At 40.3% G+C, this 24770-nt stretch overlaps 1 protein-coding gene across 1 annotated transcript; it reads left to right on the top strand.

The window, feature by feature from the left end:
- The first annotated feature begins 1134 nt into the window (after positions 1–1134).
- Positions 1135–22844, top strand: RRAGD (Ras related GTP binding D). The gene is made up of 7 exons (XM_038133101.1): positions 1135–1467; positions 7957–8252; positions 8650–8849; positions 9834–9948; positions 15731–15873; positions 17657–17805; positions 19757–22844. Exons 1-7 carry the CDS (start codon positions 1320–1322, stop codon positions 19906–19908), a joined length of 1203 nt encoding a protein of 400 aa, XP_037989029.1. The 5' UTR covers positions 1135–1319; the 3' UTR covers positions 19909–22844.
- Positions 22845–24770: the final 1926 nt, after the last annotated feature.

Below are 24770 nucleotides of genomic sequence, written 5' to 3'. Positions count from 1 at the left end.
AGAGGCAGGAGGTCTGTCCTTGCAGAGCAGGCCTGGAGAAAGCAATGGCAGGGAGATGAGGGCACATTGGTCCATCAGGGGCATCAAAATCTCATCTTCTTCGGAGATTTCACTACTATGTAGTGAAACTATGTAGGAACTAGTGTTCCTTATTAATCAAGTTAATTATTTCTAAAATAATCTCTCTAACCCATACTGCAAATACATTACCTTCCACCATCAGTGCCTGGCTTAACATTTTGGCCTTGCCCATGAGATGACAAGTTGGCATGGGGCAGGCAGCCGGCAGTGCCAATGGCACATTTGGGGCTGGAGCAGGCTTGGCAGATGGGTGAGCTGAGCAGCACCAAGCATGCACTGGTCCTGTCCACGTCCCAGAGTCTCCCACATGCTGGAAGTGTACACCGATGATGCAGGACAGTCCCACATCTGTCTTTGGCGTTTGTGCAGGATGAGGTTGCAGGACATGACTGAGAAGAGGAGTTTCAGGGGAAACCTTACCACTCTCTTCAAACTGACTGAAAGGAGGTTGTAGCCAGAGAGATGTCAGACTCTTCTCCCTGGCAACCAGTGACAGGAGGAGAGCACATAGACTTAAGCTGCCTCAGGGGAAATTTAGGTTCTACCTTCGGCAGAAACTCACAGGGAGGGTGATTAGATTCAGAATGGGCTGTCCAGGGAGGTGGTGGAGTCACTGCAGTGTTTAAGGAAAGACTGGACACGGAACTTAGTGGTGTAGTTGACATGGTGGTGTTCAGTCATAGGTTGGATTCTATGTTATCAGAGGTCTTTTCCAACCTATTTGATTCTGTGACTGTAAGGATTCTGAGCGGGGATGCTTGTAATAGAAATGCCAGGAGCCATCTCGGTGCCGCTGCCGGGCACACCTGGCCACTCCGCTCGCCCACCGCAGCGCCCTGCACGCCAGGGGCAGCGCCTCGCGCGTACACCGCTCCCGCGGGTGTCCCTCGGGACAGCAGGGCCGGGGCAAGCGGCGGCGGCGCTCGGACCCGCCGGTGAGCCCGCAGCGCCCGGCCGTGCCCGCCGGCGCTGGGGTGCCAGCGGCACGGCCGGGCTCGGGAGCGGGCCCGGGCGAGCGCGGAGGCCCCGGCGGCCCGTGACCGGGCGCGTCAGGTGACGCGGGTCACGCCGCCTCCCCGCCCGCCCCGCCGGCAGCTGCGCCGCGCTCCGCCAGCGCCGTGCGGGGGGAAGGAGGGGAGCGGCGGCGGGCGCGGCGCCAGCGCGGGACCTGCGCCCCCCGCGCCCCGAGCCTGCCGCAGGCAGAGGGGCCGCGGAGCCCCGCGAGCAGCGCGGCCGGCATGAGCCAGGTGCCGAGAAAGCTGCCGGAGGGGGAAGAGGGGGACGAGGAGGAGGAAGAGGAGGAGGAGATCGTGGGCTTGGCGGGCTACGCCGACGGGGCCGAGTCCTTCTCGGACGGCGACGCGGAGAGCGGCGGCGATGAGGCGTGTGAGTGCCGCTCGCGGCGGCCGCAGCGGCACCGGGGGCGGCGGGGAGCGGCGGGGCGGCGGCCGCGGGGTTGCGGGGGCGGGGGCTGGGGCTGCTCCCGGAGAGCCGAGGGGCAGCACCGGGCTCGCAGGGGGCTGCGGAGCGGCGGCCGGCAGCGAGCGCGGGTGTGGAGTGAGGCCGGGCGGGGGCCGGGGTGAGGCCGGGACGGTGGCGGGGGACGCAGGGCCGCCGCCAGGAGGTGAGGTTTGGCGGCCCGCGGATGTGGGTCAGGGAGGAGGTGAGGCTCCCCGCGGGGTTTGGGGCACGAGGGGAGCCAGGGCCAGCGGTGCGGGCAAAGACGAGGCGTCCAGAGGGAGGGCAGGCCCAAGTGGGAACGGGGTTGGGCGCTGGGAGGCCGGGCGGAGCGAGGATGCTGCGGAGGTGGCCATGGGAAGGGCCGGGACGGGGACAGGGTGCTCGGTGGGTTAAGAGGGTGCAGGGAGCCCTGAGGAAGGAGCAGGGCAAGGCTGACAGGTAGCAGGAAGCGTTGGGAAAGAGGGAGGAGGCAAAGGGAGTGCAGGCAAAGCGTGTGTGTGTAATTTCTCATCAGAATTCTTCAAGTCTGGGGTGAGAGTTATTAGTTATTAGAGCCTACAGCTTGATGATGTGACCCGAGTGTGCCAAGGGTGGGGGGTTGGGTGTCACGCTATAAAAGGCAGCGGCCACACGCAGCTCTGTGTCCGGGGCCGCTCCGCAGCTGCGAGTGTCAGTCCCACAGTGGCAGGCTCTGCTAAATGTTCCTCTGTCTGTGCTTGTGAGGAGCCGCCTTACTCACTGCATGTCCGTGTCAGTATGGATGGTGATGCTGAGAAGGACGGGCTTACCAGGAAAAGCAGTCTCATTCAGTAGAAAAAGGAAATGCCAGCTCAGAGCCTGTTGCGTTCATTCAGAGCCTGAATTCATTCTTCTGAGACATATTTCACAAAGGAGCTCGGAGAACTCTCAGTATTGCAGGATAAAAAAAGAAGTGCTTTTTAATAAGAGCATAATAAAAGGCCACATGCTTTAAGTCTATTTCGATATTAGCGTGCAGAACCCTTCTCCTTAAAGGCCCAGTCCTCCAAGCTGCCATGGGAGGTGCTGCACTGACTAATGTAATTTTGGAGAGTAGAGGAAGGTCAGTGCTTTGAGTGTAAGCCTTCATGGTTAAAAGCTACAGGAATGTTAGACTGTAAGAGCTGTAACTGAGATTAAATAAAGTCTTACTTGAACCTGCCTAAGAATTGCTTTCTTTTTGATGCAAAGAGAATAAATTTTAATGTGATTCTTTAGTGCTACAATAACTTAGTATTTTCTGTAGAGAATTAACCCATATACTGTCTTCAGACAAATTCGTTTGGATATTTTTGAATAGGAACTTGTTAGACTGCTAAAAATTGCAATTGCTTCTTTACAGTAACACCAGAATATTGTACTTAACAGAAAAGAACCTTTGCATCCTGAATAGCAAAAGAAGGCAGTCCATGCAGGGACTATTTTACAGAAGATTAAAACAAAATCCATTTTAACCGTCCAGATTCCCTGGTTTTCTGTTTCATTCTGAATTCTTCAGAGAAAGAGGCAGACAACATCTGAAATGGAGGGGGTTGGGATTTGGGTCTGTGTTTTGTATAACAGTGGCGTGCAGGGCAGGGGGCTTTCCCCTTTTTTTGTCCTCTCTTCCTGGCTCTGTACAGCAAGTAGTCCAAAATTCAGTGTCACTGCCTCCACTTTTCTACAAAGAAAGAATGAAAAGGGCAGTATAAGAAGAACGGCTTCAATGCAAGGCTGTTGGCAGTGAAGAGAGAAGCTAGGCTTAAAAGTAAAAGCATAATTTCTTCTTGTAAGTATGCAGAAGATTTCAAAACTTCGCATTGGTCATCCCTCACCCTATACTGGCTTTGTGTCTCCAGCTTCAATGCTGAAACCACGGCTCTTGTCCTATGTTTACACTTAGGGTCATATTCAGAGACCTTAGAACACTTAAATTTACATAAAGCCTAGTCATATTTTTTATAGATGTCATTTAAAAGTGTTTAGAATCAGGAAAGCCCTCTGCAGAGTGTCCAAGGAAGTGGCTTTAAGACATACCACTCCAGAGTGCTGCACTTGTGGCAGCATGGAACCTGGTCTTCTGGAAAAGACACTTCTGAGTCTTTTCTGTAGCCACAAGAATTTCTTTCCACCAGGTGTTTCTGCAATGTCTAGGAACCCACAGTAGCTGAACACTCTTCTTCATTGCATACAAGCTTTTTCTGTTAACTCTTTAGTCTCAGGCCATCTGTTAGCGTTGAAGATGTTCAATGTTTTGTAAGGGCATTGTCTTGACAGCAATTCAAAGTGCTCCAAATACCACAGTCACAGCAGTACTGGAAGTGCTACAGGAATAATGGGTTTGAAGGTGAGAGTAGAAAGTTTGGGACTGCTACCTCTCCTTTACACAGAAATGGTTAAAAACTTAATATAACTGAATTCATGGGGAAAAAAAAAACATCATTAGCTGTATTAGTTCAAAACTAGACTCAGAGGCTTGTCACCTTGCAGATGGTAACATGAGCAAAATGATTCCTTTTGGCTTTATGTTACTTGAACAGATGAGCTGTGATGTTTCATTTGGATGTTTGAAAGCTGGTGGGATGTATAGAAAGTGGCATCCCCATCCCATACGCCCGCAAAGCATGGGTAGTCACCTGCTCTGACAATTAATTGCAGTTGATCTGGAATTCATGATGGGCTTTAAAAACTATTTTAGTTATCTCTATATATCTAATAGCATAAAGGAGATACCAAAGTATTCATTGTGTACTGGTGAGACAGGTTGGGACTGTTGCATGTGGTTCTCCTCAGAGTTGTACTCTTCTGCATGTTGCAATGTATGCAAAACACACTCCATAGGCAAGGACACAGCTGCAGTTAACAGAAGTTTTGTAAGGAATTGAGTGCTTTTCTGGGGCAAAGTGCTTTTAGGTTTGTTGAGTTAAATTTGTGACTACTTCAAAGGAATGGCCTCTAACCAGCATGGCTTCTGTTCTTTATGGCTGCTTAGAAAAGTTGAAATATGAAGGGCTGTTGATATGCACTAGAGACTGGCATTTTACAACATTTACTCTTTGCAAAAGTGAATGAAGCAGGAAATGTGTGGCATCTCACAATAAGGAAAATTATCTTTCCCGTTATAGAACAGAGAAGAGTTTAGTGTTTCTCTTGGGCATATTATGATCTCACTCAGTAACCTAGTCTGGGAAGTTGCAGTGATACATCTACTGGCATTTCTGTGGCAAATAAAAAAGGAGTTGTCATGTACTCCTGCAGAGGAATGTGGGCAGGCAATGCATCGTCCAATTCCTTTACATATAAGGTAATCTCTTAACTCTCTCTGAGAGGGAAGTGCTGTAGAAGCCTTGCTATCTCGTCAGGTTTGGATGATACTCTTACATTTCCCTGTCTTTCAACTGGCAGGATTTCAAAAGCTAAGCAACAGTCTTACTAGAAGAAGAGCTGGTCTTCAGTCTTCTCATTGCTAATTCTGTTTGCAGTTGCAACCGTATTTTTTTTTTAGTATGGCTTTAATAGAAAGCAATTTCCTGCTATTAAGCATTACAATCAGTAAAAATCTAGCAGCCTGGAATAATTTAATACCACAGTGTAAAAACTCCCAAATTGTTTAAAATGTTTCTTCAGATATATGTGGGTTTTTAGGTTGTTTCTGAAAGAAAAGGGAGTTAGGTATGTAGCTTGTCCTCTGGTTGTCTCATCAATGGTCAGAGTCTTGGAAACTGCTGTCCACCTTCAACCAAATCTGAACAAAAGACATCTCAAAGGTTATTAAATTCCCACGAGTTTGAGAAAAACTGACATTCAGGAGAGAGGAGAAAGCTAAATGAAGTGTTCTCAGAGGGACAAGTGATCAGTTTTGTGTGCTCATTGTGGCAGCAGCTGGCAGATGGGTGTACACAGTGTAGCCAACTGAAATGTGCTGAGCTGATCAGCCACAGCATGTCATATCTATTATTTGGAGGAGATGTCATAAGACATACAGGAGGAAGTTGGTGTTTTTGTGGTAGGAAGAGGAAGGGGACACAAAGTACAAATCCATAGATGAGACTTTGTCAGTTCAGTTGCGTACAGAGCAAATGGGAGGCTTTTTTTTTTTTTTATGCAATAAAGCCTCAACTTGAAGCCTGTTCTTTACATGTTTTTATAAAGTCTTTACAAAGCTTTGAATAAATTATTTTTTCTTCTGAAGGCCAAAAAGCACAGTAAGATGGAGTATACACCATTGAATTTTGCATATTTGGTTTGGTTTATTGACAAGGCTGTACCCCCAAAACATAAAATATCTTTACATCATTTTAGAGTAGATGTTTATTATTCTTCTGAAAGTGTGAAGTATTGTAAGCACATTTCTCCCAGCCACAGGAGTACTTGAACATCAACTCTGTTCAAGTTGATGGGAAGAGTAGAGGAGCACGCTGACTTCAGTTTTTTATTTCATAAATTTGTTGTGCGTAGATCAGCAGAAGTGGCCATTGCTGTTTTTATAGGATGAGATTTCTTACAGAGTTACCTATCCCTGTTCTGCCTGAAAGTGTTTCCCCTGTGCACCTCTTCCTGCCTGGCAGTGCTCATGTGTGATAATTGCTAAGAACACAGTAAGTGCTAATTAATACCTGCCATGGTCTTTCAATTGTATTTGAAATGGACAGGATCCCTCCGATAATGAGTTGAAAACTTCTGTCAGTCACTAGTGACACGGACCTGCACTGAGTGGCACAACCTCTCACAAGCCAGTAGATGGTGCCAGGAGATGTTCTATGCTAACACTGCAATACCTTCAGTTTGAGAAACCCTACTTCTCTGTCACTCAAATTTGAGAGGCACAAACAGACCCGGACACGGTTCTGTACTCTCCTGGCAGACATACCCTGCTCCTTTGTTTCTGAAAGCTGTAAGTGAACTTTGAGGCATACAAGAAGTCCCAAGATGTGGTCACCATCCCTGGGTGCAAAACATGCTCCTAGGCAAAGGATTCCTTTAAGCTTTCCATCTTCTTTTGGCTGATAAGACTATGTAATTCATTGGCAGGTTCAAATTGTTACTAAGGTTTCCTGTTTTGGATTTCCATGTTTTGGGAGTAAAGCTGACCACGTATGCAGGTCATATTCAAGAATGATGCATGTGAATAAATGTGTGCTAGATAAGTTTTGCAATTCAAAACTTATCCCAGCAGAAAAAACATAAAGACATGCAGTTATGTTATGCTATGAAGTATGATCTGAATAGTCTGTGGTACAGTGGATGGGAGAAGGTCTACCAAACCTCACTGAATAGTATGTTTAGCCTGTTGTGTGATCAGTATTTTAAACCTGACCTCTGTGTACTCTGAGTTGTACTCTGTGGATTTAGCACTGACAGCTCTTTTTTTTTTTTTGTGCTGCTTGTGTTTGACTCTGCAGAGTCACAGAAGTGTTTCAAATCTTTTTACATATAAGGGCAGTGCCACTTCACCTCAGCACCAAAGGATATTTCAAAGTTATAGGCCAACTAAATGCAGCAATTTAGACTGCTTTGGGTGTTTTGATTAGAGATACCTGAAGCTAAAGTGTGTACAGGAACGGATAGCTGTACATTCATGTCCTTACAGATATAACAGCATGGTTTACTGTTGGAACTACTTGATGCTGATATAACTGCATCAGCACCAGAAAAAGTAGTGCCAGTTTCAAACTGGGGTAGGTAACACAATGAAACCCCTGTGTTCCCAGGCCTTTCTTTTGCAGATAGGCAAATGATATGCTGTAATCTTATTTATTGGATAACAAACCTTTACAGATTGTAACATAAATTACTGAGCAGCAGGTGAAATCCCAAGCACCTTAGGAAAGGACTCCTCATGAGCTCAGTACTGTAAGCAACATAGAAGCACTGCGTGCCTGCTGAGTTGAACTCTGCCTGTAGCTCCTTGCATGTGTGATTTCATTTATTAATTTATTTATTGGTTGATTGATTTTAGAGAAAGGAAGCCATCAGGCAGAAAGATCATGCAGAGGTACTTAACAGAGTCTTACTCTGTTCTTCCAGCATTGTGATATAGCTGTCTGCTGGAAAGGGTATTTGTTATCAGATGATACTCTTTTAAAGGAGAATATATGTGGCATAGTGTTAATTAGAGTAAAATTAGGTATTTAAATATGTCTATGTGTGATAACAGATTTTTCACATACAAACAGAGCAGTCAAACCTTCTGCAGTTTCTGTCTTGGAGGTGAGAAGTAGATTTTCTGATAGTATACCCTAAGGGGCAAATAATTCAAGTCAAAATGCCTGTAGCACTGCTCTCTAAGCTTAAACATTGGTAACATTTGCATAAATTAAAAATTTCATGATAATAAATATTAAATGTATGTTATCTGGCAGTTACTAATTATATTGCCATAGTATATTCCTTTTCTTCTTGTGTGATTTTATTTAGTTTTGGATTTCAATGATCCCTTCAGTACTGAAGTTAAGCCAAGAATCCTACTTATGGGATTGAGAAGAAGTGGAAAGTCTTCCATTCAGAAAGTTGTCTTTCACAAAATGTCGCCGAATGAGACTCTCTTCTTGGAGAGCACAAACAAGATCTGCAGAGAGGATGTTTCCAACAGCTCTTTTGTCAACTTTCAAATATGGGATTTTCCTGGGCAAATTGACTTCTTTGACCCTACATTTGATTATGAGATGATTTTCAGAGGCACTGGAGCACTGATATTTGTTATTGATTCTCAGGTAAAAAAAGGGGCTTTAAGCTATTTTTTTTCCTTCTTCAGCAATAGACAAATGGGTTGGAAAGCACAGGGTTTTTCAAAGCAAATAAATAATCTGCAGCCCAAACACACATTAAAAGAAGTCATTAAAACTTGAAGAGCAGCTTGGCTATTTTTAATTTCTCTGCAGTGTGTTTGGAAGTTAACTAATTTGTTTTAACATCTCAAGGTTCTTGCTCAGATTCGTAAGTGCTGACAGCATGAGATTGGTGCACATGCTGGATGTAGGCTCAGGCTTCTACTTATAAAACATTTAAAAAAGCTGCTGTTGAGCTGTAGTACTATTTAAAAATAAGTATCATAAAATATATATTTTAAAATACTTTCCTAAGTTGTAGCTCTTCTTTTTCCTTTATTAGGATGATTATATGGAAGCATTAGCTCGGCTGCATCTTACTGTGACCAGAGCCTATAAAGTGAATCCAGATATCAACTTTGAAATCTTTATCCATAAAGTGGATGGTTTATCTGATGACCATAAGATTGAAACACAGAGGGATATTCACCAGAGGGCAAATGATGACCTTGCAGATGCTGGCTTGGAGAAGATTCACCTCAGGTGAGAAAAGTTGCTGTGCAGAGAATGCTGAAGAGGAGAGTAGCTTATTTGACAAGTTACTGTTTTCTGTCCTCTTGAAGTAGCAGGCAACATGCTTTTGATATATGAAGGATAATCAGAGATACTGCATTTGACCTGAGCCAAAGTATCCTATTTCTGAGTGCTGTCTTAAAGGGAAAGATGGAGAGCCGCTTAATAACAGATGACAAACCTGCCAGAATCCTGTCAGGTTTTGCTGCAGTTGCTGTCTTGAAATAAGTTGGCTTGGACAGTGACAACAACCACTAGAGTTCCAGGGCATGGAGTCTATATGCCACCACATTACTTTTGCCTTCTTTGAAAGCTCTGTGCCACATGGTCCCCTCCCAGTCACTCATCCTCACTGCTGCAGCCTGCTTGGAGCCCCTTGGGAAGACCTGTGCTGTATCTTTGCCTTGTGTCTTCTGGTAAAATGGGTTACTGTAGCAAATGGTGACAAGTAGTGGACTTTGAAGACTGGGAACCAGAGGACATCAGGTTGTCATGGCTTTCTTAGCACTTTAAAGCCAAGTACAAATATATTAAAAAGAGAGGCCCACTCCATGAACATGCCAGCTCTTTAGCACTCTTAACTACTCAACTGCATCACTGCACCGATAAATGGGTCCACAGCTTTCAAAAAGTAGATCACAATAGCCATACTCAGTAATACTCCTCTCCTGAAATTTGAGACTATCCTGAATATTTTTGTAAGAATACCAGCATGGGAGTTGCATTAAAAAGTTCTACATTGAGTTCTAAGTATCACTGTCTAGGCTGGGGGGTTTTTTACTATAGAGATTAAGTCCTGTGTTTCAATCGTATCATGACTTTTGATCACAGGGGGTAATTGCATTAGTGTAGGCACTTACTGTCTGACAAAATTTTATTTCACTCATATTATGAAAGGTACATCATGTTCACAGTATGTGGCTAAAAGGAAAATGTGGTGACATTTTTTTCCAGCTTTTATCTGACAAGCATATATGATCATTCTATATTTGAAGCATTTAGCAAAGTGGTACAGAAACTGATTCCACAGCTCCCAACACTGGAAAACCTGCTTAACATCTTTATTTCAGTAAGTACTTACTATGTCCTTTGTCTGTAGATCTGGCTGTGTCCAACATGCATGTTCAGATACTCTGTTCACTGCCTTTTTAGAGATCATGAGCAATGTGAGCTCTCAAAGAAATTATCAGAACTTAGTTGAAATGCACCTCCATGCAGCTTGGCATCACCTCCATGTCTATTAAACAGCATTGATGAGCTGCTGAGATAATCAGACTGTTTCCTGAGTCACATAAAGTGGGTTAGCTGCCATCACTTTTCTGCTCATAACATCAATCTGAATGTTGCAAAAGTCTGTGCTGCATGTATGTGTTGAAGTTGCACTTTAACCTTGTATGAATAAATATTTAAAGGAACATAATCTAGTCTGACCTCATATGGGGAGCTTTCTGTAGTGCTTCCCAAAATTAATTTTACTTTGTATCGGAAAGTTTACCAAGCTTAAGAAAATCTTGTGACATGAAATTTTTAGATGTAGAGTCCACCACAACTTTCACAGTTTCCATAGTTCTCTGAAGGCCAGTTAGGGAGTTTTGTATATCTAGTGATTTGTTAGCACTGTGGAAGAGATTGCTTGCTCCACTCTTCCTGTATGTCTGATCCCTTCCTTTCCTTTGTACTGGCTCTGACACTCACTTGTTCGCTCATGGGGTTGCTATACCATGCACTTATGCACTGTTGAATTTAGTTAAAAGCAGGTGATGGAGGAGTCCAACATGCTCTTGTTCTGACACAAGGTAAGAGTTGGAAACATGGGGCAGTGAGTGAAGGGGAGCACAGTGAGTAGTTTGTGAAAAGGGGAAACTCCCTATTTTAGTGGTCGGTATATCAGGTCATAGTGGCTTCAAAAACTGCACCCTTTCTCACAATATTCTAATTTTGTGCTTGGCATCTAGCACTAATTTCTGAAGCTTCAATTTCCAAGCAAGATACTTTGTTGTGTCTTCTTGTGATTTTGACATAAGAAATTATTTAATATCATTCAACAGCTTGTAAGATAAAATAAATCTTCAAGGTTTTTCAGTGTGAAAATGGAGAGAGATAAAAGTTGGATGTGACAGGGAAAGCTAGGAATAGGGGAAGGTCATTCCAAAACTTATTCTCTTACTATTAAACAGCACATTTATACTGTTTGACAATGAATAGTTTGCTACAAAGATTCTGTTTCTTCCAAAACAGCTGGACTGTATACCAGCTATTATCATGTAGTCTCAAAACTCCACGACAGAAAGGTAATGAAGAAATGGTGACAACAATTATAGAGCAATTAGGTAGTGGTTTTGGCACACAGTCTCACAGAGAAAGCTGGCTGAATAATAGTCTTCCCTATGCCAGAGTCACTCCAGTCACTCTTTGTGAGTCAGATCTCTGTATGGAGACTCCTCACTGTTTGGAGTTGGTGAAGGGTTTGTACAGAATCTCCACATGAACTGAGCACAGGCAGCTTCCTGAATGACTGATGACAATTGCTCGTGTGTTTAGAACACCCAGATCCAATCACACCTGCAATATCAGATATAGTTTGTAAGGAAGAAAAAGTATTTCATATAAATGGGATGTCTAGAAAAGTGAGGGAGGTGTGCTATTTCCCTTGTTCAGTATGGGAAAAGTCTCAGACTGTTTCTTTGCTGCAATTTCTAAATGACCTAGGGCCATGTGTAGCTGCATCACTATGTCCTCAGCATGCTTGCTTTTTTTTCAAGTATCTTCTGTCTGCAGAGACTCAGAATGATTATTTGCAGGATAGATTAAATATGTTCTCCCTCATACAATTAGTTAGGGGGTGCCTCTTTACCTTGGCAACTTAGTAACAACAAATTTTGGCATGGATTTTGGTCACGCCTTACCTCAGGAAGCCAATGTGTTGGATATCAGGGCGTGGGTGTATTCGTGTTCTACTTTTGAGTTTCAGCAGCATTCACGAGGAAGTGCTTTCATTTATGCTACAGAGACTTCCAACACAAAAAGCTGACAATTACAAAAATAGATCTGTGATCGCTCTTAAGTTCACAGCAGGTTTTTTCCCAAGTTTATAACGCCACAGTGTGTGAGCATGTTTGAGGAATGGGAACCATCAGTGTGATAATACTGCTTCTGCATTCTTTAATGTAACAGCTTGTAAGTCATTAAATAACTGGCACTAAAAATCCACATTAATCTCATCTGACTAACACATCAGCTTCATATAGAAGGATTCCTGTTTCTTAATTGCTGTGGCCTTACCAACCAATTAAGTTGTATGACATAGGAAAGTGTGTTTTCATTTGAGGGTTGTTTGTTTTGTTTTGAGGGATATTAAAAAGTATATATTAAGACAAACAATTATTTTAGTAAAAATAAAACTATATACAGTTTTGATCATTTAATGATGTGAATTTTGTAATCTGTAAATTCAAATGTAGTGATAAAAATTAAATTATGAAATCTGCTGTGTGATGTAAGGCCTGTTTAAATAATTGTCCAAAATTTATTACTAACTGGATGTGACTGGCAATATCCTCTTAAGTTCTTTTGAGAGTCGCTTTTTAGGGCCAAATTCTGGCTTACTTTCATACATAAAAAACAGAAAAAGATAGGCCTGCTTACCTATCCTAGGAATTGGAGGAATACTACCACTTTTACTGAACCCATTCCATTTAAGGAATAGAAACTGTCTTCTACATCATCACACCCCGTATAGTTGAGAGACATGGTTTGAATTTCAACTACCTCATGGTTTTTACCTATCCAAAATAAAATCTCATATATTCATTGCAGATTTTTCACAATGACTCTCTTGGTTCAGATTAGCCATGGAATGTTCTTACATCAATTCAGAGTGCCTTTAACATATGTTGCATCTTCTCTGCAGACTGTAGGGTTGTGTCAGAGAGAACTGGTGTTTATTCAGACCCTGCTCTCATTTAATCAATGGCAGCCTTTCATTCAGTAAGAAACCCACCAGCTCCAGCAACAGAAACAGTTGATTTCTTATAGTAATTTTCTCTAAGCATTAATGATGTAATGTCTCTTTGAATATTACTTTTAATCTACCTTTTCCTGTTTTTTTATGACTTTTTATTATTGTTTTTTCAATTTCTGTTTGGGTTCTTTTGTGGGCTAGGGGTAGCAGGTGGAGGGTGGAGTGTTGAGTAGTTTCCACACAAAAATTCTGGGAAATCCTTTGACTTTTCAGTTACAGTTGTAGTAAAAACCCTGGCAAATTAAGTATTTGAAGGCATGTGGGTAAATTTAGTGGTTACTACTCCTGGCAGTCTATCCTACTGTTTCACAGAGGTTTCTGTCACCATACAAAGTTCTCAAGAAGCAAATACGTGCAGTTTCTCAGCAGGTCCTAGCACAATGTATCAGTTGCAATTGAAAACAAGCATAGTTTGAGTTAAGAGACCAATTTCTGCCCTTAGGTGTAACTGCTGGCATGGCAAAATGTCTCAAGATGTTCATGGCAAACGTTCAGAAAACTTTCTGAACTGTCACTGCAAGTACAGGCAGGCTGCAGAACCTGGAGCTCTGAGATGAAAAAAACATCACTTCTCATTGTTAAATGTTATTATATTGTCACTGGCATCTTAATAATTTAAAGTGCATCTTACTTGTACAGCTAAAATTGTTGCTATGTCTCTCTTTTTGTAATACGAAACTTTGTAATTGACTTCTCATGAATGACACTGCAGGGCTTAAGTTTCAGCTTCTTCTGTCTGAAATGACTTGTATTTTCAAATACAATTTTGGCAACAAGTTACAGTTATGTACTTACATGATATTTCAGAAGAGTTGTGTAATTAATCTTATTTGACAGCATCTGTTGAACTGTGTGAGGTCCTGTCACAATTACTATTCTAAAAATAAAATTACGGAACTCCCATATGTGGCCGGAACAACCAGCTTAAATATGTATACATTTTTGTTCTTTGTGCTCAAAGAACATAGACTCATAGAACCCTGAAGGCTGAAAGGGACCTTTAGAGATCAGCTGCTGCTCAGAGTCAGGCCAGTTACAGCAAGTTGGTTATGGCTGGGTCCAGTTCAGCTTTGTGCATTTGGAAAGATAGAAACACTACAAACTCTCTCAGGTCAGCATGCTCCCAATCCTTCACCACTCTTCTGTTAATTTTTTTTTTTTCTTGTATCAAGTCAGAATTCCAGCCTGTGCCTTTTGGCTTCTGTCCTTCAACATTGTAGCTCTGGGAAAAGCTTGGGTCTGGCTCTGGCTTCTCTGAGCCCTCACATTAGGTATTTGTAGATAGCAATAAGTCTTCTCTTCTTCAGATTGAACAAAGCCATTTCTCTAAGACTCTCCTTGTACACTCTGTGCTTCAGCCTACATACCTAAGGTATCCACAGTGCATACTTTGTTTTTAATAGCTTTTTATTACTGACTTACTGAAGTAGGCCAGTCAGAGAGTCTTTTCCATTATGAAATACAAGAAATTCACCTCTATACTCTGTTATTACTAATGGATATTTGCAGCCTTAACACTGTGTGCAGTGATAGAAGAATAATGCCTCTTTAAGAAGAAAATGCCCAAAATACTGCTGGCCATTGTTCAATAGCATATCTAGTGTTGGAAATTTTTCTGCCTATTTCAGGAAATATGGAAAGCGGGAGAGTCACTTCAGTTACTTAACTATGTGTTAAACAGTTGATTTAGAAAAGAAGGAAGAAAAAATGGAAAAGTTCTGCAACTGTACAAAAGAAGCTGAAACTATTAAAACTTGTTAGGGATTTTCAGTGTGGTTTTTGGTGGTTATAGAACTGTGGCAGCAGTCCCAAACCATGTTAAAATGGGAATCCCATTTCTGGAGACAATTCAGTTGGATGGAGAAAATTGCTTGTCTTCCCATATAGATGGATACTGAAGAGTATTTTATAGCTTGTGCTTTAGCAATACTGGGAAATTGCCCTTTTTTCATGCTGGGACAGCTGTGCAGATGTAATCCTTTGATATCAGCCAGCAAGGCTACTGTTTTCCTTTAAGAAGTACACTATTTTTTTCCCAGGAAGCAGAGGCTTATGGCAGTTTACCTTATCTACACAAAGACTAAGAGCTAGCATTCCTGGCTAGCTTCTCAGAGCTGTGAATACGATACATCCCCAGTATGGAGGGCGTCTTAATCAGCTTGGCAGGATCACAGGAACGTAGCTGTCATCATTTTAGCAAGCCTTAGCATTTTAAACATGGCTTTAACTACCAGTGTGACATGAAACCTGAAGGCACCATCACAACGTTGGTCTCTCTTCAGTGATCCTAAAAGATGTTCTACAGAACCAGACAGTAGAACAGCTACAGACTGCAATGAAAAAAATTCTTAATTTCCTTGGAAATCAGTTCCTGAGCAATACTGTCTTCTTTGTCCATCAGCGTTTTCTTTCCCTTGTTTCTATCTTCTCATATGCCCACTTAGAATAACTTTAGATTACAGCTTTCTTTTATGTCTGTTGGGACAATTAAAACACCAAAATCTTGAACTTGGAAGATTTTTCTGCTCCCCCCCTTGCCCTCCCTCATTTTCCACTGAAAAGAAATCTCTCCAGGTGGAGCAGTTTGGGAGTGTCACTTGGCATTATGTCTGCTCAGAGGCAGAAAATGTTGGAAGGTTTGTGAGCATTATGGTTTGCTACAAATACAGCAGTGCTGTATGTACAGTTCTTTCAAAATGAGCTTGATTGCAATTTAATTTCTTTAGCCTAAACTTTTTGTATAACAGGCAAGTAAGGGAACAGAAAAGTTTGGCGTTAATTTGAAAACATGGATTCCACTTTATTTTTCTTTTTTTCTTCTCTTGAATAGAATTCTGGGATTGAGAAAGCATTTTTATTTGATGTAGTCAGTAAGATCTATATTGCAACAGACAGCACTCCAGTGGATATGCAAACTTACGAGCTCTGCTGTGATATGATAGATGTTGTGATTGACATTTCTTGTATATATGGGTAAGTAAATTGTGAATGTTTTCCATAAAGCTGTGTACTGAGAATCTGAATAGCCTCAAAATTCCAGTGATGTGGGTATAAACAATAATGAGAGTGGGTAATTTGCCAGGACAGGGGATGAGAAAACGGCTGGCTTCGGAGGGACTGATCCTTCCCAGCAACATGCATTGTTTCCTGTTCTGTCTCTTTTGTGAGCATCTTCCTCTTTCTATGCTAATAATTTTATTTGGAGGAAGAAGTCAGAAGAAACCAACCTAAAATAAATGGAAACATCATCTTTTTGTTCCCTAGGGATGAAATCAACAGAAGGATGCCTCCTGTTTTAAAAGAAGTGGGGCCATATTTAGTTTTATTTAATAGCTGGTGGCCTCTAATAGCCTCAGAGAGTTGTTTCGCTCTCACTTCAGTTCTGTTTGTCCTCTATTCCCTGTATGACCTTTCTGGGTTTTTTTTATAGTTTCCCCTTCTTGTACCTTAGCAAGTGGAAATCTCCTGGGCTGGCATGTACATCTGCTTGCAAGTTATGTGTTCAGTGGCTTGGCCCTTGGCCAAATGTAATGGCAGCCATTCCTGGGAAAGGCAGGGGCACATTAAGAATTAGTGCACTAAGATGCTTACACTTGGAGGGCAATGCCCAACATGCTTAGAGAGGGGTAGGCTGGGCTAGCTTTGCATCTGTACCCACTGACAGACTTCTTGCACTCTTGGAGAAGGTACAAGGGAGAGTCCTGGTGCACATGTGCAATAAACACTGGAACAATAAACTGTTGGATACTTAACCTAAAATCTCTGAAGTTTATATATTCTACTGTATGTTTCAGATTTTGGAGTCATCACTTCAGTAACTGTCTAAGAACTTGTTTTACAGAGGTATAAAATAAAGGATGCTGATTTTTATAAAGAGAAAGATTCTGCTGTGTAGTTAAAAAGAGTGTGCATTTAATAATTATGTGTACAACAGCACTTCTGGGGCTCTTTATTTACAAAATATCATTCTGCCACTGTGCTTGTGTAGCCATTTAGCATTTATCACCAGTGATCTGCTTGCCATTTTTTAGCTACAGACTAAAGACGATGTTACAACTAATTTTTTGTCCTCTGTTCCTGGACCATCTGTGGAACTTGCCACTTTAATATATTATTGAGACTAATTGTTCTGGGAGGTTGGTGATAACTATCCAGTTAACAATATCTGTGTGTGCATTCAGGAATGAAGATAAAATTACAATGTTACAATGTATGAAAACATAATACAGTGGTCATCACGACACAGCATCTGTGAATGAGAAATCTCTTTTCATAATATGATGTTGCAAAAGCAAACATCTCATGAGGAAAGTCTCATGATGTCTTAAACTATCAGTCAGCTGCTACCACTCAAGCAAGGTTACTGGATTTGGAGTTATCAGTACAGACCTACTGTTTCATATGTTTATGATAAGTCATAATATAAAGCACTATTAAAAAAAAAAGCAGGCCTTGTGTTAAATGGGTGGTAACTTATTGAGGAAAAAATAAGGTTCCAGTTCAGGCACTTGGCAATCAAACAATCTGATTTCTAGCCCCAGATTTAAGGTTTGGTGTGTGACGTGATAAACAATTTAATCTCTTTTTCTTCTTAGTTTACTAGTGTGTAGTTTGAAGAAGAGTCTCCCTGAAAGATGAAAATGAAGATTTCATAAAGTTTGAGATTCTTTGGTGAGAGAACCAATGTAGCAGCACTTTTATTAGCTAATCTGGTGTCTTTTTTTTTCTTGTTTGTTTGTTCAATACTGCTCTTTAGGCTTAAAGATGATGGCACTGGAACTCCTTATGACAAAGAATCAATGGCAATCATAAAACTGAATAATACAACTGTCCTTTATTTAAAAGAGGTGACAAAATTCCTCGCTCTTGTTTGTTTTGTCAGAGAAGAAAGCTTTGAGAGAAAAGGTATTTTCCCCTTTCCTAGTATTGCATTAATTTTCCCTTGTATTAGTGAGTTAATTAATAACTGAGGTTGTCATTAGCTGATAACAGTTTCTAACTGTATCATAAATATTGAGGTAAGTACAGTTTGATAAAGCTTACATAACATTTCTAAAGGGATGAAAGTACTTGTGCAGGCATTAAGATGGGATGAAATCATAAACATATTTGACAAATTTCTGATATGAAAGCATTTGAAAGTTTACATCCAATGCAGTAAAGCTTCCACCTGCAACTGTAGACTGTGTTAGTTTACCTTGACTGACACTGATTTGTACCTGTTGACACCAGCATACACACATACACATTTGGAACAGTTTGCCTGCTGTAACCAAGGGAAAAATTTTGAAAGTGACTGATAGCATGTTCTTGCTTTTCTTGTATCTGAAAGGAGGCTTTTGAAAAATTGCATATTTAGGACCTAGTCCTATTTAGGAGTGCTTTAATATTTTGCAGTTAAAATGCATAAAATTTCTGTCATCTTTCTGACCGTGGTGGAAGTCAATACTGAACCCTTAGTTCATGACCTCTCTGCCCACTAGTATGATGTTCGCAGAGTTGCTGGTCTTTGTGACATGCCCTGAGACCAAAACTCAGCAGCAGAAGAGCAAGCTGTCATCTGGGCTCGTGTGCCTCATCTTGTGATAGTAATTTCACCAGTCAGTGTTGGTGTGTTTGTCAACACAGCACTTGTACCGTGGCTGCTGGGCTGTTTGACAGCCTGGTGAGCTTTTGATAAAACTTAAACTGGTCAAATGCCTCTTCCATACCCCTACCACCTTTATTGCAGATGAATGTTGGATGCCGTTGCTTTCTGTAGAAAGCATAAAAAGTGTTATTTCTGCATACTTACTAACAGCACTGATCCAGAAAGACACCACGTTGAATAAAAATCCATTAGGGTTTGTCCATAACTGTGTGAGGTTGTTGTGTCTGCATAGTTGGGACACTTGGTAGCCTTCCCTCTTCTGCAGTAGGGTTCTGGTATTATAATGGAGATGAGCTTTTTGTGCCTCATGAATTCCAAGTAATATTTTGTCTGAACTATAGGAAGACAGAAAACAGGTTCTGGGAAAAAAAACCCAAAGTGTAACATGGTGGATTTAAACCACTTAAAAATATGCATCTCCTGTTAGGGAAACTGAAGTGGAAAATGCTGCAGTTTTTGAGTTAAGAAAGCTTATGGCATTAATATTAAATGAGGTCATGAGCTCAGTACCAAAATTCTAAAATGATATTGTGGTATTACAGAATTGTAGCACTCAGTAAATCTTCCAATTGACTACCAGTATGGCTTTACAGCTTTTCTGTGGGATTACATTCAGCCCACTGACATGGTAATGTTATCTGCCTATTATGTAAGTATCTAATCTAACAGCATGTCTATTGTGTTACTTTTTAATTACAGTGTAAGATGGAATACAGCTGGGTGAGATTTGGTAATAGTTCTATCAAGTATCCATTTCAAAGTTTATGTATTGTCAAAAAACGAACATTTCTTGATTAATAGATGGTACTTATTTTTATCGCAGTTATTCTGTAAAGCAGATTTCCAAAGTGACACCATATTTTATGGAAGATTTCAGTTTTTCTTCTAGTATACTGAGCACTTCTTCAAAGCCCTTTATTAAATTAAGGATCTGTTATCTGCCAATGAACTTCTATTTGATTTCTCTTAAAATGTACCAGTATATATAGTAGTAGACATTGTATCAAGCTGTAATGCTTACTGAATTATTTGTATTTCTCAAATGTGCTTTTGCTTAGCACAGAAGAAATTCCTGAACAGTTCACTGAATATGACCTCCAGACAGAGAGTATGGTATTTCACTAAACATAGAATATAAGCAATGTTTTCATTACCTTGTTTATATGAATGTCTTTATTAATATGTAAAACATTTCTGTCTCTGTAGGATTAATAGACTACAATTTCCATTGTTTTCGAAAAGCCATACAAGAAGTATTTGAAGTAAGAATGAAAGTAGTAAGATCTCGAAAACATCAAAGCCACCTGCAAAAAAATAAAAGACCCACTCCCAATGGGACACCAAGAATGCCACTGTAACTGAGGTTTTCTGGCAATGTGGCAAGCAAAGTTTTCATGAAGTTGATGTGACTTCTGCATCTCATTGCACTGAGGGAAGAGGAAAACAAATGGGACTGATGTATTATATGAATTTTCCCTGAACGTTCAGAAAGCACTGTTTAAATATTTTTATCCAATCAGTTTTTTTCATATAGTGAGCACTTTGAGCAAAATGTTGTATATATAAACATTGAGGTGAGCACTTGTAAGAATTTTCTTAATATATGCTGTAAACCTTTTTCATGCCATATTAAGAAAAAACAGCTGTGACAGAAATACTGGGTACATAATTTGCACTTTTTCATGTTTTCCTTGTGGACTTGGACTTTGATAAACTTAGTTTTTATGGTGATTTTGATGCATGGTGTCAGGTAAAATGTATGCTGTAGTTTATTTACCTGCTACAATCAAATTGGTTAGTAAACAATTAAGAAAACTTGGTACAACGCCTTTTTAAATTTGTGACAGCTAATATCTAACATTCATACAGATCTAATTTCATATATTTTTCAATTTGTAAACTGAAGAATAATATTAAAGTATTACAGCAATAAGCACCTTACCAGGGATCGTAACTGGTGGGTAAATATTAGCTTTTATAAAACAGGCTTTTGGCCAAATTTCATCCGGAGTTCTCCTCAACACTGGTCATGCCCTCTCTTGGGTCTGGTTTTATTATTTACCTCAGCATATACCACTAAAATACCTTTCTATAAAGATGATTGTTTTGTAAAATGGCTCTATGTTGCACTGGTATTTTTATAAGGCTTCAGAGGAGTATGTTGTATCTGTACAGCTGGATTTACATTGCTAAGTTTGTGTTGAGAGCCTGCACGTGTACAGTTGGTGCAATGAAGAATCTGTATGTATTTCCACCTTGGCATTCTGATGTACTGATAAGTGATAAAGGTGTGAGCACTGGGTTCTGATTCCCTCTATCAGGGGTACATCTGTGATTGAAATCAAGACGAGACCATTAAAATGAGGACTGGACAATCTACCTGCTGTAATAATCAGCGTACATCACTACTTTTTATTTTAATATCGAACACGGGCAGATTTACCACAGGATCAGCCAGGACAGCAGAGGACTCTCAAACCTAAAAAGAAGTAACACTTACTTTCCATGTTCTGTATTCAGTGTTTTTGTTTAATTAGTGATACAAAATTATAATTTCTAAATGGAAGGGAAACTCTAATTTTTACCAATTGCATGCACAGTCTAATGGTTTTGTTGGCAGCTTTTGGGAGTGAGAAGAACTTGACCAGAATGGGAGGCAGCTTGCTGTACACCAGAAACAGGTAAGGGGAAATGTACCTTATTCACAGCTAATCTGCCTCTAGCCAAAATAGCTCTGGGGGCAGGCAGGAAGATAGAACCAATGGCTCTGTCAAGAGTAGTGTGATAAGTAATGCAGTTCTAAGGGCTCAGGAAGGTAAGAAATACTGATAATAGTGACAATCACTGATCCTGGTGCTGGTGTGAAGAACAGTGACAGTAGCTGTAATCAAATCAGAGTGTTTCAAAAACACAGAGTTCAGATTCCTTTTGGTACTGTCACCACCCATCATCTTAGTTGAGGGCAATTCTTCTGACTAGTCCCTCGGTTAAAGTAATGCAAAGTTGTTTTCAGAGTTCACCAAACTTTTGGCATCCAGCTTTCCAGTCCACAGGACTTTCATTGAAGGGCTGCTGTAATTTCTGGCCATGTGTTTGTCTTTGCTTGAGTTGAGATTTCCCTACTGGGTCACAATCTCTGTCCTCCCTTTGCCCCATCAGGTGTAGGTGGGTATGTAGGACTAAGAACACCTACCAGCCTGGGCCAGATTATTTGTTGTTGGTTTTATGTGTAAATTATCTTTTTTGTTGTTGTTTTTATGTGTAAATTATCTCACCATAATGGCTATGGTATGAGTCATAACTAAATGTAGCTTCCATGTATTTGGCCTGAGTTCTATGTAGCCATGCATGCCCTTGTATTAGAGACTATCAACTTGTTTAAGACAGTGAAGTTGCCTCTTGTAGTCCCATCTAGAATTTGGAACAGACTATCTAGCGTAATTTAGTGAAGGTGATTTTAGCCAACATAAAACTTCCAATTCGATATTATTCAATATTATCAGAGTAAATATAATTTTCATCAGGTTACTTATGTTTCAAATATAAAATTTAAAGAATGTTAAAAATTTATTTGTTTTAGTGTTTAACTTTGGTATTTTCAGGTTAGGTGATAACTCATTTCACTTTTGAGTAATCATTTTCTAATGTTCTAGCTGAAGTGATTGAAGTCAGGCATGCAAGGTTCTTTTTACAAATATATTTTAAAACTTGCTTTTACTTTAAAAAATTCTTTTACATTTTATTGAGAGTCTAGTTTTTATTTTAAAGAAATTAAATACCCCATGTGCTACAAGAGCCACCTAAGGCAGTGTATACCTTTTCTAAAATTAGAAATTGTGGAAGAAGTAATTACTTTCCAAATAGTCCAGTATTTCTAAATCACCTGATCCATGAGTCTCCATTTTTTATTTATCATTGAAGTTGACTAGAAATGGTAGGGACCATTAATGAACAAGCCATTTCTTTTTAAAACACTGGTTTACAATAAACTCAAACCAATTTAGTACCCCATAGACATTTTAAAGTCAGGAGCTAGTGCAATATAAAATATTGTTTCCAAGATCTTGTTATAGTTGAGGAAATCCCTGTAAGTAATTCAACAGGCAGCAGCTCAGAGTGTGTGAAGGGTTCTGTGAAGAGTTCAAATGCACCTTTGAGCATGCACTGGAATGGCTATTTAAAATGTTACAGTGCTGGAATGTTTCTAAAATCTGGTGATTACTGACATGCTGTGCATTAGCATGGAAGTGTAATTGACAGGAGCAAACTACTCTGATAAAGCATAATTCAAATGGATCATTTGAGTTCTCATGTTTCATGATTGAACAGGGTTGTTTTACCCACTAAAACAAAAATTCTGTGGTTTCTTGCATGTGAAATTGCACTCCTGATGATTTGATACTAAGGGAGCTCATTCTCTGAAAGTACTGCAGCAATTTTTAAAAGAAATGTTGACCAATTAACTCCCTCCATCTTTATGTGCATCATCAGAGTAAGTGGAGAAATTAAAGAAAATAATCTGTAATTGTATACAGTAGTAACTGTTTGCTTTAATGACATATTTACTGTGCTGTCATTTGCAATAGTCATTGTAGAATATTTTTTTCTTAAATTGAACAGAGGTTTTCCTATTTTGTACTGGTGATGTACATGACATCATGTCATGATTTTTGTGCTGCAGCTTTGTCCTGTTAGGTGGACAGATACATTAACACCAAAATTTCTTACTCAGATTCTAAATGTTTATCAATAGCTGCATGTGAATTTACTCAGTTACAGATAAACACATCAAATTCTCCCATTTCAGCTGTGTGGAAAATCAGAAATAAGCTTGGTTGGGAAGTTCTTTTGGGCTCCTCTTATATGGTGGCATATGGTTGACATCCCACTTGATTTCTCACTGTATTAATATTTGCATATTAGCTCATGCACATATCTTCAAATAGCTACATTTAAAAATGACATTAGCAGATTGCTGTTTTTAATTTGTTTTCTCCCTGGTATCTGTGTTACCTTTCTCAGTTTGCTATCTCTGAATTTCATATTTTGCTGTAACCAGTTCTGATACTCAGTCTCCTTGGTTCCTGCCAATCCTATTCCCTTTGGCTTGTAGGCATTATGAGCCACAAGCTGGGTCTTGAGCTAAAACCTACTGAAAAAATCCTGAGTACAAAAAAAATCTAAATTGTAAAAATCCATTACATGCTATTAACATCCCTAAAAAGACTCAACATATTTATGTAATCCTGGTTTGTATGCATGCCATAAAATATGTATTCATACTGAAGTTACCGTTTATGTTTGCAGTCAGATTTTAAACATTTCTTAATCATGTCCAGAACGTATTTTAAAATTTAAAAAACATATAAATATATCCAGGACAAAAACCCCTAGTGCAGCAGTCTATCACAATGTCTCTTCGACTAAACTGACATATTTTTGATAAGGTAAAAAATTTTCATGAGACTAGTCAGAGAAGATACTCTAGTGAAAATTCCCCTGAATACCAGAACCGGCTACAAGAAGGAGGGATTATTTATTTCAGGATTGCTGAATAGCAGGAGAAAAAGAAAAAAAACCCATTGATGTCCTTTCTTTAAAAAGACCCAAACCAAAAATAAAAACAAGCCAACAGCTAACATGCACTAGCCTAAATTGAGAAGCGTTGGGATTAGACACATGGATGAGTGCAAACATGAGAGACAAGAAAAAAAGTACAGAGTGGCCAAAGGTACAGCATGTAGGCCAGAACATTTCAGTGTATTCAAGCTGCCTTACACAAAATGTTCAGGTTGAATATTTGGAGGAATTTCTTCACTAAAAGGGTGATTAAACATTGAAATTGGCTGCCCAGGGAGGTAATGGAGTGATTAAACATCGGAATCGGCATCCTTGGAGGTATTTAAGGAAAGACTGGACATAGCACTTAGTGCCGTGGTCTAATTGCCCTGGTGGTGTTTAGTCAAAGGTTGGACTTGATGATCCCAGAGGTCTTTTCCAACTGAATTGATTCTGTGGTTCCATGAAAATGTAGACCAAGAAAAGATCAATGGGCTTATCACAACAGGGTCAGCCACGGGGAGGTAGTGTGGGTGCGGTCGGTTACACCACATGGTCCTCAAAGGTTCAAGTAGTTGACAGGGAGCAACAGGACAGTATCAAAGCTGCCTTTCCTATTATAGCAGGATTTACCCTTTGTGTTTTTATCTCCATTCAGTGG

This window comes from Motacilla alba, chromosome 3, assembly GCF_015832195.1.
Source record: "Motacilla alba alba isolate MOTALB_02 chromosome 3, Motacilla_alba_V1.0_pri, whole genome shotgun sequence".
Classification (NCBI taxonomy): domain Eukaryota; kingdom Metazoa; phylum Chordata; class Aves; order Passeriformes; family Motacillidae; genus Motacilla; species Motacilla alba.
This window is presented reverse-complemented; position numbering and strand designations above follow the sequence as displayed.

What these genes read in the sequence shown, in the direction of transcription:
- RRAGD (XM_038133101.1), top strand. Translation starts at nt 1,320, where the DNA reads ATGAGCCAGGTGCCGAGAAAGCTGCCGGAGGGGGAAGAGGGGGACGAG. An exon ending in TGCTTAACATCTTTATTTCA is followed by an intron (nt 9,949 to 15,730) that starts GTAAGTACTTAC and finishes TCTCTTGAATAG; the next exon opens with AATTCTGGGATTGAGAAAGC. An exon ending in GACATTTCTTGTATATATGG is followed by an intron (nt 15,874 to 17,656) that starts GTAAGTAAATTG and finishes ACTGCTCTTTAG; the next exon opens with GCTTAAAGATGATGGCACTG.